The sequence below is a fragment of the Lycorma delicatula genome, chromosome 2 (assembly GCF_047948215.1).
Source record: "Lycorma delicatula isolate Av1 chromosome 2, ASM4794821v1, whole genome shotgun sequence".
In the NCBI taxonomy this organism is placed as follows: domain Eukaryota; kingdom Metazoa; phylum Arthropoda; class Insecta; order Hemiptera; family Fulgoridae; genus Lycorma; species Lycorma delicatula.
The window spans coordinates 168,197,253-168,217,494 of record NC_134456.1 but is presented as its reverse complement, the minus strand read 5'-3'; the positions used below and the strand labels follow the sequence as shown (position 1 = coordinate 168,217,494).

The following is a 20,242-nucleotide window of genomic DNA, read 5'->3' as shown; positions in this document are numbered from 1 at the left end:
GATAAAAATAATTTAATTTTCAGTGCTAACAACACATATAAGAGTATGTAGTATAGTGATATCTAAAATTGTTACAGTTTGTAGTAAAATACATAAAATATTTTAAGCATATAAGCAAATTCAAACAAATTTCAAACAATAAGCAAAGAGCAATAATTTTTGTTTAATTAGTAGCTAGAACATCTATATTTTTATGTAATGAAATACAGTTGTTTAATAAAAGAAGAAGTTAAAATTTTTGTAATAGTCTTGACAGTTACATGGACAAATAGCATAAAACTGTTAACTTAAATGCTAAAAGAAAACTGACACTTGAAAAAATTCCTAAATACTAAAACTCAAATAGGTGGAGGAGGTCTTTATTTATAATCACTTATTAAAATATTTCCAAAAAGTATTTTTATTTCATGATAATTTGAGAAAAATAAGGAAGAAAATGATACCTGACAAGTATTGCATGTCTTTCCAATAATATTTTTTCGACAAATACAATCTCCAGTAATAAGATCACATGATGATGACTGAGATCCAATAATGTTGCAATCACAGCCTGTAACAATCAAACTGTAAAGCTCACTAAATACACTGCCAGTGTTACAAAATATATTGAATTACAATTTATAATACATATGTAATGTCACTAATAAGTGACATCTTAAAACTCACTCATATTATTTATAACAATTAGATTCCTTTGAGCTTGACATTGTCAGGGTTTTCCTCCCTGTAAAATTATGAGTAACTTATAACTGAATATTAGGATGACAATTTATCATTTTTTACATTTTATACTATAAACAATATTCTCTATTTATGTAAAATAATTATTTTTCTGAAGGTATCTACTTGAAGCTGAAATAATTACAAAACATAAATAAATGTTTTTATTAAAAAGAGTAATTTTATTCTTAATAAAATGGCTAATATTTATATTATTTGTAAACATGTATATTGACAACAATAAAACTTCCATGTACATTTATGACAAAAATTCAGAGATTTTTTCAAAAACTTGAAAATTTATTTATTATTTTATTGCTTACTGTCTTACAACAGGAGGATGTGCAAAATTAGGATTCAACACTTGGTAAAGTCTAAACTCAGGCTAATCAGTCCTGGGAAAATACTTCAATGTAAATTTTTCCAAAATTAAATGGTAATATGAGCATTCAGTTAATAAAAATATATTCTTAAATTTGAACTTCAGTATTGTCAAGTAGTAATAGTATTAATCACTAACCCCACCAGCGAGAATAATTAATTCACATGAATTAATGTCATAGAGACAATATTTCACTATAGTTTTTGTTTATTTGAGTATATTAAAGCTAGAAAGTATATTAAAAACTAGATAATGTTTAATAAGTTTCCAATAATAGACAATGCAATTTTGATAGCATCATTCAACTACTCAAAGACAACACAGAATAGTGTTATTTATTCCTCACACTTATCAAGATATTTTACCAAACCTACAGTTGTTTGCAGATTACAACAAATCACTCAACTTCCTAGACTTCTCTATACCACAAACCCATAATATACACTTACTATAATTGATGACACACATCTCTAATCACTTTATGCAGCATATAAACATCACCTACTGTGTAGAAACAATCATTTTAGCTAACAGTTATTATGGGGAACTCAATGCAATAAAATACACATCATCTTTTAATGATTACACCTCATCACTTATAGAAGAATATTACATAGATTGCATCCAGAGTACATCTAGTGACAAAAATACAAAATATTAATATCCATCAACAAAATGACCAATATTTTCAAGAAAGAATATCATATTGTTAAAACCCTCAAACAAAATACACATCACACAACAAACACAAAATACACCCTCATAGACCCCAGGAGTATACACATTAAACTGCTATAATGGCACTGAAGACTGCAATGGGAAAATTGGATGCGTACTTACAGACACAATGAACATATACAAGGACTTCAAAGAATAACAGAATAAACCAAATTACATTATAACAATCCTATACAAATCAAATAGACCACATAATAAATGGATGACTTGGATCTAATTCCCTGATACTTTCAAAGTGAGCACGATGTAAACAGTGTTAAATAAACAACACAGATGAGTAAGTGGACAAAAGTCGTGAAAAGATCTTCTGAAAGAAAATTGCACATATTTACAATTCTTTTTTTAATAAATAATTTTTTATCTTTTAATTACTAATAAAAAAATACTTAATTTACTTTTCAGTAAGAATAAAATATGATCTGTTTAACCCTTTTAATGCAAACAATGCTTATAGTACAGTACCAAACCAAGAAACAAGTGAACCAAATCATAAAAGCATCCAGTGCTGTAACAACATTACACCATATGCATGGTTTTATTTTAATGATGCAGTATATTATTAATTTTTAATATTCTTAGTATTTTAATGAGTAATTTAATAGAATAAATCCAATCATGACTGAGGATTCGATATCCCACAAAAGTATTATCAGGATAAAATTGTGGTAAGAAATATCTTATCTATCTCAAAAATGTGTATAGGTGGTTTATGTTAGTATAATTTAAAATATACAATTTATCAGTACAGAGGAATAATAAGAATCTTAAAAAAGATTAATTTCAGTAAAATTACACACACACACACACACATATATATATGTATATATATATATATATATACATATAAGTGTATATATATGTGTATATATATGTGTGTATACACACACACACACACACACACATTAATAATTTTTAAACCATTTCAAAAACTCTGATGTGGAACCAAATGACTTCCTTGTATGTCTATTAAATTACATGTACAGATTTTTTGTTGCACTTCACTTAAACTTGAAAGTGAGATACAATCCTCCAATTGTTTTTATAAAGTGGACAGTTACGCAATTGCTAAATTAGTCTTTATTAACATTTTTCTTAAGAAAAATGGCATAAAAGTTTCCTTAGCATTTATATTAGTTTATTTATTAATTTTGTTTCACGTTCAAGTATACTCGTATATGTGGTGTAAGTGAGAATGTGTCGGATCCGTAACCATGCACACATCAGTTTGAATCCGACTTCATATATATATATATATATTTTTTTCAACTTTTTAAAAAAATTTAAATATACTGATTTATTAATAATTATTAACCTCTGATTGTAAAAATTTTTGAATTAAAATGAAAAGTACATCAAATTTTATTTCACTAATAACTTCTGAATTTGTATTCATATTTTTTTTTTACTTCCTTGTATGAAGTAAAGGAAGTATTGTGATCGTGAAAAATTTTGGTTTTCAGATTTCAACAGAAATATCCATTTTGACCATCCCTGAATCCATTTTGAATGGTTTTGGTGTGACATCTGTATGTACGTACATACATATGTATCTCACATAACTCAAAAACAATTAGCCGTAGGATGTTGAAATTTTGGATTTAGGACTGTTGTCCATCTAATTTTGCACCTCCCTTTTTGATTGCAATCAACTGGACCAAAAGTATCCAAAAAAGCCCAAATTCCAAAACATTTGGATTTACAATAAATAATAATTCAATAACAACAAAAAAAGAAAAAATATCAGAAGTTAGTAATGAAATAAAATGTTATGTGCTTTACATTTTTTTAAAAATGTGTGCATGTAATTTAACAGGCGTGCAAGGAAGTTATGTGGTGTCCACATCAGTTTTTTTCTTATTGTTATTATTGAATTATTATTTATTGTTAATTTTTTTTTTACAATCAGAAGTTAATAATTATTAATAAATCAATATATTTAAATTTTAAAAAAAAGTTAAAAAAAATATATGTATATGAAGTCGAATTCGAACCAATGTGCCTTCTCTTTGTAAGATCCAAATATTTCATTTATTAAAATTTTATTTGGTTATATCTCTGGAACCAATGAAAATAAGTACCACTTATGATATATTGTTGAAAAGCTCTCAACAATGGGTTATTAAAGTTAAGAATAAGTTCAAAATCCAAATGTTTCAAAATCGAGCCAGCCATTCCAATGTCATGATTGCCCTCTTGGCACATTCTTTGTCTTTTTTAACTCATCCCACAATGAAATAATACTGAGATTTAAGAAATTTTATTGATCTCATGTATATATATTTTTTCTTTTTTTTTATAGGACTGGGATTGTTGACATATTGATTATCATTTAATAATAAATAATTCAGTTTTATTATTGATAAATAATAAGCAATGTACAACTAATTCAGTAACTAATTTTATTTTTTCATATTTGTTTTAAATTATAATTTACAATAAATGCTTATTACAGGTAAAAAAAGGTAACACTAGTAGTGAAAATACCTGTAAGGGATTTGAAGCTCGAACCTTCTAGACAACCGTTTCTCAATTAGTAGTCCACAGAAAAATTTTATATGGCAAGATGTTGCCATTCCACAACAAAGTTGGCATGAGTTTAATTTAGATGCGATTGCTGGGATAAGGGAACACTGTAGAGAGATCTGGATTTCCAGTCTTAATCAGATGCAATACCATTCCTTCGTAAAATTAAACTTGGACTTAGGGACAGGAGGGTATATTATAGATAATAACAGTAGAGGTTTTATGAATATTACACTTTGAAACAGAGGAAGCCTGCTGCTAGAGAATATCCCACTTAAAAAGAAGAAGAAGAAAGTGTGTTCCATTTGAAACAGTGTAAGGAAGAAGAACGAAATGCATTTGTTGCATAATACCAATGCAACAAATGTACAAGTAAAAATTACACAACAGGTTGTTAAGCTGGTTTCCAAAGCATTACAAGAATTAAATAAAAGGGTATAATGCATTATTTTATAAAAGGGTAGCATAACCTGTTGATAAATTTTGTTTTAAAAAGTCTGATGTGTAAATAGATTTAAAAAAAATGATTTCTATATTAAATAATAATCAAACTGGAATATCTCACTTCCATAGAAATATAATCTTACTACTGTATTTCTCTTTTTAACTTATGCACGCATGCGTGCGCCTCTTCACACGTACCCGCACACACACACACACACACACACACACACACACAGAGAGAGAGAGAGAGAGAGAAATGTACTTTAATCATATTTGGTGTAAACTGTTAGCGCTTCTGCTTTCAATTTTTACCAAATAGATCAGATCATATACGTTGTAAACTTCAAATATGAGAGTTAACAAAAAATACTAGTACAGAAATTATAAAGATTATTTTAAAACTTACTTTTGCATCCAGCATTTGAAAACCCATAATGATTAGGCAAACACCCTTCACAAAAAGGCTCAGCAACTCCCCTATGGCATGAACAGTGACCAGTTTCAGGGTCACAAAGCGTAGAGGAAGCTCCTATATTGTTGCACTTACAAGACGTACAACCAGCAGTTATATTTCCCAAACCTGCCTGCAACACAATAGCTGTATTTTTTACTTCATAATTACTTCATACCTTTGCACACAACTTGTCCCAGATAGGAATGCAAACAAGAGACATACAAAGACTTTAAGTCAAACTTAATTGAAACATCTCCATGTAAATGTATCTTAATTACTTATAACAACCATAAATAACAATGAAAAAATAATTATTATGAGCATTAAAAGAAAAGGAAATGTGATCAGAAAACAATAATTAAATTAAATAATATGAAATCTATTCCAGTTGACCATCCATAAAACTGGTGATTAAACTGTCGCTTACAGTCCATGTGTGAAAATAGAGAAATAAATAGATTAAATTATGACAATAGAGAGGAAATTTTAACATTGATAACCTAATTTCCTGCAATCTCAATGCTTCATCATGGGAATCTTGAGTTTACTATATAACACAATGAAAAAAATTCACAGTATTTAAACTTTTCCTTGTTAATTTGAAGTGAAAGTTTTGCAGATTGTATGAATTATCCAGAAAAACTCTTCCTAGAATAACATTTTTATTGATTCAAAAACTGGGGAATTTAAAAGTAGCCCAGTTACAGTTAGATAACTTAACAGCATACTTATATACCTGAACAAAACTTTGTTGTTTACTTCATATATAAAGTAAAATTTTTCTTAGAATATACTCATTAAAACAGTTAAAAACAAAAAAAAACAGTTTAAAATAAAAATGTTTGAGAGCAAGTTCATAGCAAAAAATTAGATCTGCAAGTTTGGTATTTGTACAATATCCAATACATTAATTCTAATTTTTTTTATGTCCCTTCGGCGTCAGAGTAACAAAATTTCACTGTATTAGTTAAAATTAAGTATATAAAATATTTGTAGATGATTTGGGCTTGTGCAGTAAGCTTGCAATTGCAGTGAAAATTTTCAAACTATCCTAGGCCAAAGAAAGAAAAACAAGTGATGAGTAGAGTATTGAATGATATTTTTATTGCTCTTAAGATATTCATCATAAATACTATAATAAGTAATAATAATAAATATCATTTCAAAAATATTCTAAAGAGGAAAAGTACTGTCATAAGTGTGTTGATTCATATAAATCATATTTCACCCTAAATTACTAGAATTAACGTATGAAAAAATTTTGTTCCATTACCTTATACCAGATGTATTTTTAAAAGGTCTTATTACATAATAATTAAGAAAATACACTGTCAATAATTAAGATGTCAATAAGTCTTATAACATCTAGTAGCTGTAATATTATCTTACATATATAACAATAAAATGATTATGTAGACCTGTGTGTTTTCAATTATACTGAAAGTAATAACTTACCTGACATCTATTGCAGTTTCTTCCAGTGTATTTATCACGACACACACATTGTCCTGTGTTTTCATCACATGCTGATAAATTAAGTGAACCATAAACACTGCAATCACATGCTATTGAAAAAAATTGAAACAAATTACCTTAATCATGGTAAAACAAGAAAATATATGAAATTATAAAAAAAAAGATGAAAAGTATTTGTTTTAAATGTTATTTTTGGTTGGAAGATGGAGCCTTACAGATTTATTCTATTCAAATTAATGTAATCAAAATCAAAAATGTTTGAAAAAGTTAATAACTAGTGTTTATCTTAGCTAATAATTAGATAAAGAATGTGAAAACATATCCCATTATTTTCAAATGAAACATTGCAAGTTGTCACATGATCTTGGATCTGGTGATAATTCTGTTTTAAGCTTCTGTAAATTCAGATATGATTTAATTTATTGGATTAAACTTGTAATTTATTATCTATATATTTTTTTTAACCTCTGGGTCCACCATTAGGTATTGCTTCAGAGGATGAGATGAATGATTTGTAGTATGTGTGAAAATGCCATGCCTGACCAGGATTCGAACCCAGGACCTCCGGATGAAAGGCTGAGACGCTACCGCTCACGCCATGGAGGCCAACATTACCTATATTTTGTATTAGCTGAATCAAAATCTCAGGAAATAATATATTAATGAGAAAAATTTTAATTCAAAAATAGAACTGTAACTTAACTACTTCTAGTTCCTTTTCTCACTGTTTATTTCAATTTTTTTCAAGCAGTAAATTTGTATTAATTGCAACTCCAGGCCCTTAGGCTTCAGTCCTTTAGACTCCAGGCTTCTGTAAGGGCCTGATAGTTTTTTAAATATTGATTTGTAAAAATCTATTAATAAAAAAAAAAATGTATAGTATCTGTGGTAGTAACACTGGTAAGTTGTATTAAGTTAATCTCTATTGTCACGGACACCTTCCATCAACGTTAGGTATATTTGATATTAGCTCCCAAGTCATCCTTTGGAAGAAAATATCCTTGTATCTTAATAGTTGGTCTTTAACATTTTTTAAGGCCTACTTTCTTTTTTTCTGTGAAAGAAGATGAATTTTGTAGCTTGAGAAAAATTACAAATGATCAGGATTTGAACTCAGGACCCTACTTTCAAAATTCACTTCCTTCCTCAGAAGAAAAGAAACAGTGCATGGAGTAATTGGGGTAGAGTTAATGAATACATTTAATTAAAAACTTAAATAATGTTTAAATTTAAAGAATGAAATAGATTTTTTTATCTATATATTTCATCAGCCAACCTAAGTTGACTTTACAAAATTTTTTTAATGGAAAACTTTTCATCATTCATTCATTAAAAACAGCATGACATGTTGTTGCATTTGTGTTGAGTTGATTCATGTTGAAATTATGAACATAATTTATGCAAGCGACCCACTCTAAATAATCAGATTCATACTTTTGAAAATATTCATATGAATTTGAAGTACTGAAAAGAAATTCAGAAACATTTTTATTATTATTGCATACTCTTACAACGATCAGATCACCATGTTCTACAACAATGAAATACAACATCAGAAACTAAAGCATTTTCTTATATGAATAGTAATTTAAAATCTAATATTAAATACCCAAAGAAATAAAATGATTTTCATTTATGTTAGGATAATTACGATTATATATTATTATTATTAATCCTTTTATTTTACTTTTCATCAGCCACTTCACCTATCTCCTTAAAAAAATAAATAAATAAATAAAGTAATTACACAAATTGTTTTTATTATCATCTTATTTTACCTATAATTAAAAGTTATAAAATTAGTTTCAGTTTTAGTTTTTTTATACTTATTGTATTGTTATGTTGAGTAGTAATTTTAAATAAAAACAGTACTGATGTTATTATTTGATTCATTTTTGAGAGACTTAAAAAATACATTTAACGTAAACTGAAACCACAAAGAAAAATTCCTTTCTCATCCTAGAACAAAATATTCTCCAACTGGACTAAACTTCTCTGCCATAGTCTTCTAGTATTTACATGTCAGCTAACAAGAATTAATATAATCTTCCTAAAAGAAGTACTAAATAGATTATTATATTTTTAATGTTCTATAAAATTAACTACTTGTAAGAAAAAATAATCAAATAGAAATAAAAAAAAATCTAAATTAACAAATCCTTACAGAAATGTTTTGGAACTTTTTAGAGTAATCTATCATCCTATAACAATGATAATAATAATTTTATGTTAAATTTGTTTTTAATTTTAAATATAAAAAATAACTGGAAAAGAATTAAAGAAAAATTAGACAATCTGCTAACAATCAAACTAAGTACAAATCTATAAAAATGAGTTGGTCATTAACTTAAGGTCTAACATTTTTTCACTTGTTTCATCCCCATAAAAGTAAAAGCAAAGGCATATCAGGTTCAAAAAATAAAAATAACAAAATAAAGGAGATATACATTTCTTACCCTTATGTATTAATATATATATAATACTCTAAAAAGGACACAGTATGGTGTAAGCCATTATCAGCTTCAGAGGATTTATTTAGATGAGATTTCCACAAAGATAAATTCAAAATGAATCTGATATTTTATTAAATATTTTAAATCTTAAAAAAAATAGACTCATAAGTTTTTACAGATAAATTAATTATTTTTAGCTTTGGTATAAATTAAAATATCATTACATACTAAACTACTTCTTATTTAAAATTGTAAACTTACGTTTACAATCAGCTAGTGAAGGATCACCATAGTGAGCAGGTTTACAACGTTCACAACGCCAGCCCTCAGTATTACCACGACAATCCAAGCATTGCCCTGTTAACTGATCACAAGGCCCATCATTACATTCACATGGTTGACATGTTGAGCCAATTACCATAGGATTGCCATAATATCCAGCGGCACACCTAAACATATAGGTTTTTAAATTACATATTGGATAATCTTCAAGTACATTAGTTTTGAAAAGATGACTTTTATTATACAAACTGAAGAAACAATTGTTTTTTTAAATATAATTTTAAAGTTTAATTTATTTTAATAACATAATTAAATTTTAGACAATTCATTTTTTTTTTCATAATGTGAAATTATATAATTAAATAAGAAAATGAAATATTTTTAAAATAAGGGAATTGTGTAAATTGTTCATGGGAAAAATAATTTTTGATGTGAATTTAAGCTTATAAAGCAGAAAATAGTGAGATGATAACTTTTGTTTTAATATTAAGTCTGAACTATATAAATCAATAAAAAGATTTAACATATAGAATATTAGATTAAAAAAAAAAAAAAAAAAAAAAAAAAGCATTGAGATAAAATCTAGATGGAACAAAGTTTAAATATTCAGTATTATTAAAATAAACATTATTAGTTACAAAATAAAATTCTAACTTTAACCTAAATGTAAATGTAGGTATGAAATTACTTGGGTAAAATATTTTATATGAAAACAAAGTTGATAATGGACAAGAATATCAAAACATTCATAAACAAGAATTTGTGTGCTACATTAGAAAGCTAAAATTATGGTACATATGTTTGAAAAAATTTAAACCTGAAAATTTATACATGATAACCATAATACTATGATAAAAGACATATGAGAAATCTAAATCTGAGGAATGTTAAACATTGGAGCCAATTTTATTGAAATAAAAATTAAATAAATAGAATTGAAAAAAATATATAACTGTAAATTATTTTACATATATTTTGGAGGCAAACCCCACCCCCCCACCCCCCCAAAAAAAAACATAATATGAAAAACTTTACTTATGATAAGGTAAAAATATTTATTATTTATTTGACTTACTCTTGACAGTGCTTTCCTTGGTATCCCACAGGGCATTGTGTGCATATATATCCATGGCTGTCAGCTTTGCAATCTGGGCTAAAATTGTTAGAAATGTCTATCAGAGGACAAGCACATCTTTGACAATCGCTTAGACTTCCAATCTGAGCATCACCATAATATCCACGTAAGCAATGTTCACACATTGGACCAGTTGTATTGTGTTCACATTTCTGAAAAAAAAATTTAATTTAAAATTAACTAAGATTGTGTTTTGACAGTATTTACAGAACACTGTACAATTGAAAATAAAAACATACCACTTGACACATAAAACTTTCTATACACTCTTACAATGTATCTATTTATGGGCCATGCATTAAAAACTATCAACTCAATAAAGTACCTAATCAGATGCTTCTTCACTGTATTTAAACTGAAATTCAGTGTGTTTTTGCTTCTTCAGCCGCAATTATGTATTTACTTATACACTTTATAACTATTAGCTGATAAAAAAAGGAATAACTGTAATCCCTTTTTTATAATGAGAAATAGGTTTGTATTGTGTGAAGATTTTGAATCTGACCATAATTACCATTCCACTATCAAAATTGGCAGTGTGATATTTTTCTTTCTCTAGGTGAAATTATATAAACACTCCATTTTAAGCAAAACTTGCCAGACATTTCAAATCACAGTAGCAGTATGATTTATCTTTTTTTAAATCACTGGAGATCGTGGAATTGCAACCGTTAGTCATGGAGGTACGTCGGATGGAGGGCATGACCAGAGTCGAATCCAAGCAGCAGACCATATTATATATATTAAATATTCTAAGAAACAGAATAGAATAAATTAGAATATTCTAAGACAATATTGAAACATTATAGAATTTTTCATGAAAGTAACAAATCATAGTAGTAGTAAATGTTTGTTCCATGACAATAGTTTGGTTTAAAACTGATAAATATCTCTCCATCAGCTTTCTAAGTCATTACTATTTTACTGATTTAACAATGCTATCAATGTTAGCAAAATGCAGATTTTGAATGAAAAAATTCAGATTTATTTATTTTTCACTTGGACAATGCTATTGTGTAGGCCCAGCACAAGAAAAAATACAACATTGCAAACTAATCTAATAGTTGCACAAAAGGTAAATTCCAAATCTATAACCTACATCAAATAAAATTTCACACAAAAATGATAAAATATTAAATATAGCCTATAATACTACATAAAACGTTTATGGGTACAAAGATGTCACTCATGAATGTGCAACTATTAGGTTATAATTGAAGTAACCGGGGTAGTAGGTTATATTCAAATCTTTGTTCTGTTAATTACTTAGTGAGAAGCTATTACCAGCTTGTTACCTCAGTTAGTGGATTAAATATTGTCAAGATTTTTTTGTAAGTCACAGTAAATGTAATTTGCTTCTATTCTCTTGATAATAAAAAGTAACGTCATAAAAGATTCAGCTTATAAAGGGTTGTAATTAATTATGAATATAAATAAAACATTTTAAAAAGTTTAATGTTACATTTATACTGTTTGACATGATTAGAAAACATTTTAACTACTTTTGAGTTTGACAAAATCATTCAGACAAAGAATACATCATATTCTATTTGGTTGTTTGATCATCATTAGTATTACTTAAGCTGTTTTAAAAAGTAAGGCAATAATACTGATGGAACTATACTACTTACCACATAACGTGATATGTTTTAAGAATGGTGCAGATGGTAAAAAGTAAATTTTAAATTAATACAAAATGATAAATACTGGACAAAACAACAACTTGGCATAGATCCTTTATTACTTCCTTGTACAAAGCAAAGGAAGTATTGTGATCCCAAAACTTTTCAGTTTTCAGATTTTAACGGAAAAATCCATTTTGACCATCCTTGAATCCATTTTGACAGTTTCAGTGTGATGTCTGTACATACTTTTGTACATATGTATGTTCACATAACTCAAAAAGGATTAGCTGTATGATGTTGAAATTTTGGATTTAAAACTGTTGTAACATTTAGTTGTGCACCTCCCCTTTTGATTTTAAATGACTGAACCAAAAGTGTTACTTAACTGCTGTAATAAGCCCTCATTGAGAGCTTTTCAACGATATATCATAAGTGGTACTTATTTTCATTGTTTCCAGAGTTATAGTCAAATAAAATTTTAATTAATGAAATATTTGGATCTTACAAGGCACATTGATTCAAATCAAACTTCACTTTTTTTTTTAACTTTTTTTTTTTTTAATTTAAATATATTGATTTATTAATAATTATTAACTTTTGACTGTAAAAAAAGTTTTATGATAAATAATAATTCAATAACAACAATAAAAAAAAATATATAACAATATCAGAAGTTATTAATGAAATAGAATTTTATGTATTTTTCATTAAAAAAAAATATAAAAAAAATGTGTATATGTAATTTAATAGGCGTACTAGGAAGTCATGTGATGTCCACATCAGATTTTTTATTTATTTAAAATTCCTAAAAATACCAAAACAAAATAGGTAGTGAGTTTCCAAACAGCTGTGATCTCTATTTTTAAAAGGAATCATACTTGACAGGTATTATTAGAATCATGAGAAGAACAAAAATTGTACTATAAAATTTTAAAATGAAAATCAAATTATAGTGACGTGAGGAAAATATAGAAGAAAAGGTGCTAAAATAAAAATGTACTATAATTATTTTAATTTTAGAGCTATACAGCTAAATTTTACTTAAATGCAACTATAATGAACTCAGTGATAACACTTAATTACAATACTTATCATATCCTGGAAACATTACCTTTAATGGGTTAATAAAGAACCACATAAAATTACATTTTCTTTTACTGGTCAATTATAGCGTTTTTACTTATTTACAACTGTTGAACTTGACAAAAACTGCTTGAAATGTGATTTTTTCCCCTTTGCTAGTAAATAATAAATGCACAATGATGCAAGTGATAATGATTCTTTAACAAGAAAAAATTTTAATATTTTTAACAATAAAATTACATTTTTTAACCATGTACAACCATTACTGATGTGGTACCTGGCTAAAAATTCATGTGACAAAATAAATATACAATTCCACTGCCTACAGACTTGCAATCACTAATAAGCTAGCATTATGATCTGAGGAAAACAATGTCATTAAAATAGTAACATAAATATACTACAGTACATACACCACATGCTCCTGTTACAGGATCGCAGGTTGCAGCATGACCATGACAGTTGCATTTAGAGCAAACAGGATGTTGACGTGGTGATGAACTATCAGGCATTATGCGTGTATAACCAAAGTCACATGATTCACAAGACAATCCAGTATAGCCAGTTGGGCAAATACAGCGTTCTAAGTGATTAACTTCAGTGCCACTACTTCCTTCAATTCCTGTCTCCAATATTGCAGACACCAAACTGCAAACAAAACCACATATAAATCAAAAAATATTATGAGAAAATAAATTCTTCAGTAAGTAAAACCGCACTGACATATTTAAAAAAAATCTCTAAAAAAAATAAAAAGAGCAAACTTCTGTAATGCTAAATGCAAATGATATTAATTAACATTTAATTTTACGTGGCGCTGATGATGACTAAATTAAATAATGGCCAGTTAGTGGATTAACATAGAACAAAGGTTGAAAGAGAAATTAAATCACTTGTAATCAATAATTTCTCTTTTTCATTAATCTGTTAGCAAATAGTGTTGCCTACCATTCAATCAGTCTTGTAATTGAAATTTTTAATGGACAAAGTTTTTTGTTTTTTTTCTAGTTCTCTTTCATTACACTTTTTTAAAATTATTTATTAATTTCATACCAATACTATAATAATAGTATATTACAAGAGCAAAATATATTTTTTATACTTATAACATTTACATAATAAACTTATAGTAAAAATGTTACACTAATTATCCTAAATATTTACTGGCACTAAATTTTTATTGTAATGGCATAATGCCTGCTGAGCACTCACTATCTGTACAACCATCATCATCATGATTTTCAGACTTTTCATCATTCAGGTGAATTATTACAGGTTATACATTGTCTTGCAGGTTATTTGCTTGCCAGATTTCATTTTCTACTTTTTTCACGTGATTGCAGTAATTTTAGGTTGTGAAACACTTTAAACAAATGCCCTGGTTATTAGTGCTCGTACATCATCTATTTTAAATGTGTTGTTATATTTAGCCACAAACCTTTTAATCTGACTCCAAATGAGCTCAATAGGACTAAGTTTGCAGTGATAAGTGGTAAGCAAAGAATGATCATCTTTTTCTCCTTGGGTATTTTGTCAGTGACATGAGATTGAAATTTATGTTTAACTTGTTCACTTCAATAAGAAGTTCTTTTTTCAGAGCGTCTCTGGATAACAAATTCCTTTTGATGTAAGTCACTCCTTACTGTAATCCTTCTTTAAAACAGTAATGGGAATCTTTTCTTTCTTCCTTGAATGATATCGGGCATTATCTATAATGATAATGCTTCCTTTGGGAAGTACTGCCTAATGGTACCTACCATCCATTTTTCAAATCATGACCTCTGCATTTCGTCATCACAGTCAGTACTTGACATTTTGGCCTGAAAAACAAAATCCCCACCTTCAAGAGAAATCCTTCCTCTCCTCTGGCATGAGCTACAATAAATCAAGGTCCTTTGGAAACAGTTTTCATTCCAGTTGATAATCCTGCTAAAAAAGCATCTTTTGGTGTTTTAATTGTATCTTGACATACTTTATTGCAAGTATGGCTTACATGCACCCAAGTTTCATCCAAATATACTATTCTTCTTCCTTCTTCCCTATATTTTTTAATGTCTCTTAAATATGAATGCTGCCAGCAAATTATGTCATTGTGTTTGATTACATCATCAATTATATCATATATAATCTAATATAATTTTATATGATCTAATATAATTAGATCATATAATTGATAAAATTATACAATATAATATATTATATCATGTAATACAATATATTATATCTATAACTGATATAACTATATCATATATACATATAATTGAATTACATCATCACAGATGTTTGATTTCCTTTCCTGAAAACAAAGCCAATATCTTTCACTAATGGAAAGAAAGTCCTTAAACTGAAGTTAGGAAGATTACTGTCATTATTTACTACTGTTAGAATCTATGAAATGGTTGGGGGTTTGGTTTCCATAAAATAATTGTGAAATGTCCTTCTTATGACACTCATTGAAGGGTCATTGTATTTAACTTTACGGCTAGTTTTATAAACAATTTTTTCCTTATTTTTTACAGCATGATTACCCTGTTTGTTTTTTGTTCATTTAGATGACTAAACACAGAAGCCCAGCTAGATTTAGTTGCCTCACAAGTTTTCCCAACAATAGAATTAATACTGTCCTGAGGAGTTGTTTTTAAGGCACAATCATAAATATTAGCTTCAATTAACCTTTCTGTGCTCTTAATTGGCTTTCCTTTTGTATGGGCACTTCTGCTGCCTGAACTCATTTTGGGTAAAAATAAATTAAAAACAAAACTAAATATATGACATAAATGGATTAAACAATTTTTAAAGAACAATATACACCATAAACTTGCTGTCTGAATGCGAAATCACACTGTCGCGAAATTACACTGTCGCGAAATTAATAATGAATATGTAAACCTTATAAAGCATTCAGTTTCAGCGAAATACAATAGCTACTAAATGTGATTAAGAACAGGATAAAGTTTGTATAAGATCAGTCACATCCTATAAAAATAGTTACAATATAATAACAAAGTATAAAAATATTGATTAAGGAGGATTAAATGTAAAGGAAAAGGTTTCTGTATGAATCAGAACATTATAATCAGTCATTAATCACAATTAATTGCCAAAACCTGTCAACTGATTTATAAATATATACATATTAAAAAGAATGACGTAATGCCTGTTAATGATTAAAATAAAAACACGTGGAAATGTTAAACAATATGCGATATGAAATGTAAACATTTCATTTCCTTTTCCCATGGCTGACTGTGAATTGCAATTTAAAAAAAAAAAATAATATCACAAGTCATCTCCATTTGAACAACAGTCTGAACTAAAAGTGTCATTTAGTATATTAACAAGATATCAATTTTATAAATTATTAGACAGTTTTTCAGAGAGAGTCTTATAAAAACTGCAAAAGAGACCAGCACTCGTGTAATAAATTAACACACAGTTTTTATTATAATACTAGAGTAATGTAATGATTATCATGTGTGAGGTTTATTTTAGTATTTTTAATTTTTAACTTCTTAATATGCAATTAATTATTTAATCATGACTGAGGAGGTGGGATCCCCCAAAAGTATTTTCACAATAAAATTTGATATGTCTTATCTCAATATTCTTTACTAGGTGGTTTATATTAATAGTATTTAAAACATATAAGTCATCAACATACTGACCATTGCATTGTACCAAACAAACTCAAAAAACGACAACTTAACCACAAACACAGTAAGAGAAAAACGTAATAAAACTAAACCAATAGTCAGCTTTCATGGAATGCTGCACTATCACTCAGTACACAACTCTACAATTATATTAACAAATTACAGAATAGACAGAAATAAAAACTTAAAAATTTAGAAACCACAAACCCTAACAAATCACAAAATTTGTAACAACACAACTACACTGCCGTACTGGAATCAGTATGGCAGTGACACTATAAATGCCATTACAGTAACAAAGCCTTTGTCTATTATCTAGTCTCAGGGTTCAAATTCTGGTCCTCCAACTGGGAATAATACTTTTTAACATGTTTAACAAAACAGAATCAGACCAATATAAGACCTACTCAGGACTATTCAATGTCTCCTACACTTAAATAAAAAAAGAAGCAAACAATAAACACTAATTATCAGTTAATAAATACAAGTGAACTTCTGGATAAAGTTACAGTTTGCATCATTATAATGCAATAAAATACCATGTTTTTCTGTATTTGTCATCATGAACAAGTTATTTTACTCAACAGTTGTCAGTAAACCTTGACAACTAGTGGAAGAGAGTTAATTACAAAACTCTACATACCTCCAAAAGGTAATAAATGAGAATATACAAGAGTAGAGACTCAAAAGTACTTCACAAAATTGAAATTAGATAATATGTAAGTATGACAAAGATAAGTAGAATTAAATTACCTGGCTTCTGCTTGATCTGTGTGAAATTTTGCTCTTAATAAAATATGTTTTATATCGGCTAATACACTTAGCATTTGAGATCGTGTAACGCCTACACCTTTAAATCCAAACCTGTGATGTATAGTTGAACTATCATCAGCAACATGGTACCACCCACCTTCTGATAACTGCACTGTCAAGCTGATATTGTTGTGTTGGTATAAGTTTTCACCAAATCCTAAACGTAAATCATTTTTTCCCTTAAAACAAAAACCAAAAGACAGGATTATTATTATTATATATTCTTTTGAAGTACACCTGTAATGTACCCTTGTGACTTAAGAAGTGTAGTAACAATTCAGCATAAAAATACAAAATAAACAACCTAAAAGTATTCCCGATGTGATTTATTTGGTCATGACCTGATAAGGGATATTATCAAATAGTCCAAAGATGTACAAGCTATGAGTTACTAAACAAGATTAAAGTGTTCATCCACCAGCATCACAGCTCCAATTAAAATCCAACATGCACTTAGCATGCTCGTTCAAGGGATGGATAAACAACTCTCTAAAGGAGCCATAAAAAAACAACAGGTTTTTGCTCTTTGTATAAATGATCTAGATGGAAACCTGATCTGATAGTTACTATAAATTCTCAAGCATGGCCAATCCTGAATATAATTTATAAGCTCAACCCAATTTACTACAAAATATAAAACAGGTCTAAGAGCAACCAACCACATGGGAACAACCAATCTGCATTCATAGAATGAGCACCCAAGTCTAACATATTGGTGGCATAAGGCGGAACTTATCTTCACCAATCAAGTTGACACATAAGGTATCTTAAGCAGAGCACAGACTCTCCAGTGGTATAGATATAGCCCTCATTTTCTAAATAACGTGGTTCACACAGCTCCAAAATGTCAATAGGCTGATACAGTAGATTTTTGACATCTTTGTACTACTTTGTATTAACAGTTCACATTACTAGAAACTCTGGCTGATGATTTTGAACTAATATCAACAGCTGATCAGATCAGGTTCTATAATCTATAAATTTAGACCTTTTCATGGTCCATAGTTCTAGGTTGGACTAATAAGCAGCAAAATATACAACACGAAAAAATTATTATAAAAAACTACTGCAGTATTTTATTACCAGCACTTTAATAAATCTGTTAATATCTATTTATGTTATACATGTACAATTATACATGTTCATATCTATTTTTTTCTGAAATAAAATATAATTAGTATATCTCATAATGAAGTCTAATAAATATCAAACATTAGAGATGTAATCAAATCAAATTCTATGGTAATCTAGAGGTATACAGCAATTTCTGCAAATATATTTATCAGCAGGATTTTTTACATCAATCCAATCACCTATTCACTGGTTTTCTATCTACTGTTTGTTTATCTGTCAAAGATAAATAAATCTTGTCATTTGTTTGTTGTCTATCTCCTATTTGTTTATTTATTTGGTCCCACACATTTACAGAAATAAACGTGAACTGCTATTACAATTACAATTCGCAAAATATTTTTTTAAATGAATTTTTATTGTATAAAAACTTATGCTGATCATTGTAATAATTTGTCATAATGATTCACCATAGAATTAAAATTTAATCAAGAAGTACAAAATTGTATTTGTACAAAATTTTTATGACAAAATATCCCAGTGGTTTAAACACAGCTATTGTGTCACTCATAGGAATGAAAGGTAGAATGGAAGAACCATGATTTAACATTTATTTTATGAATATTTGTGTTATGACTTGAGGTCATTCTAATACAATGAACTGCACTGTTACTTTATTCTATGTTGCCACGATTGAGCAACATGTCAGTCAAATGAATACAGTGAGAGAAATCAGGCATTTTACAGTACTGTAAAATTTGTCAAAGCTCCTATTCCAGTGGTTGAAACAATAGTACAATATTAAAACCTTTTTGAAAAAAATAATGTTTAAGCTTATTGTTGTACTAGCAAGCAATAAAATAAACAAAAATAAAATAGGAATAAAAATAAAATAGCAGTATAAAATGGAAGATTTCCATTTTATAATGCATACTTCAGTAATCCAACTTCAATGTTAGTAAAATGTTATAAAGTAATACACAGAAGATTAAAATAATCTTTTTTTTTCAGAGAAAATTAAACCAAATTTTTAAGTGCTGTAAACTGTTTTTTTTTTTTTTTTTTAAAGAATTTACACATATAATTAACTGAATCTGGAAGTACAAAAATGTGAAATTTGAAACTGAAGAAATTATACTATGTGAGCAGGATGTTCCTTTACACTGTAATAAATCCAGATTAATCAAACTTTACTGCTACCAATTTTCACCACCAATATCGCTCAATGCTGCTGGAAAAAGTGGTGAGGATAAGCCATGGTGGGGATTGTCCACTGTCATGGTGGTTCATTCATTTTAGTCATAGTCGAGTGTGGAACAATGGCAGATATGAGTGCGTTCACTGTCAAAGAGCAACTTATTACCTTGTGTGTGGATGCACAAACATCCAC

The 20,242-nt window shown here is 28.0% G+C and overlaps 1 protein-coding gene across 1 annotated transcript in view; it reads right to left on the bottom strand.

Annotated features, from left to right (window-relative positions):
- wb (wing blister) overlaps window positions 1-20,242 on the bottom strand; it is a 351,334-nt gene that overhangs the window by 107,245 nt on the left and 223,847 nt on the right. Inside the window, exons 10-16 of the mRNA XM_075356683.1 lie at window positions 17,722-17,960; window positions 13,729-13,963; window positions 10,548-10,759; window positions 9,452-9,639; window positions 6,717-6,826; window positions 5,214-5,391; window positions 444-550 (exon numbers count right to left, since the gene is read on the bottom strand). Coding sequence (XP_075212798.1) covers window positions 444-550; window positions 5,214-5,391; window positions 6,717-6,826; window positions 9,452-9,639; window positions 10,548-10,759; window positions 13,729-13,963; window positions 17,722-17,960 — 1,269 coding nt within the window. The remainder of the gene's footprint in view (window positions 1-443; window positions 551-5,213; window positions 5,392-6,716; window positions 6,827-9,451; window positions 9,640-10,547; window positions 10,760-13,728; window positions 13,964-17,721; window positions 17,961-20,242) is intronic.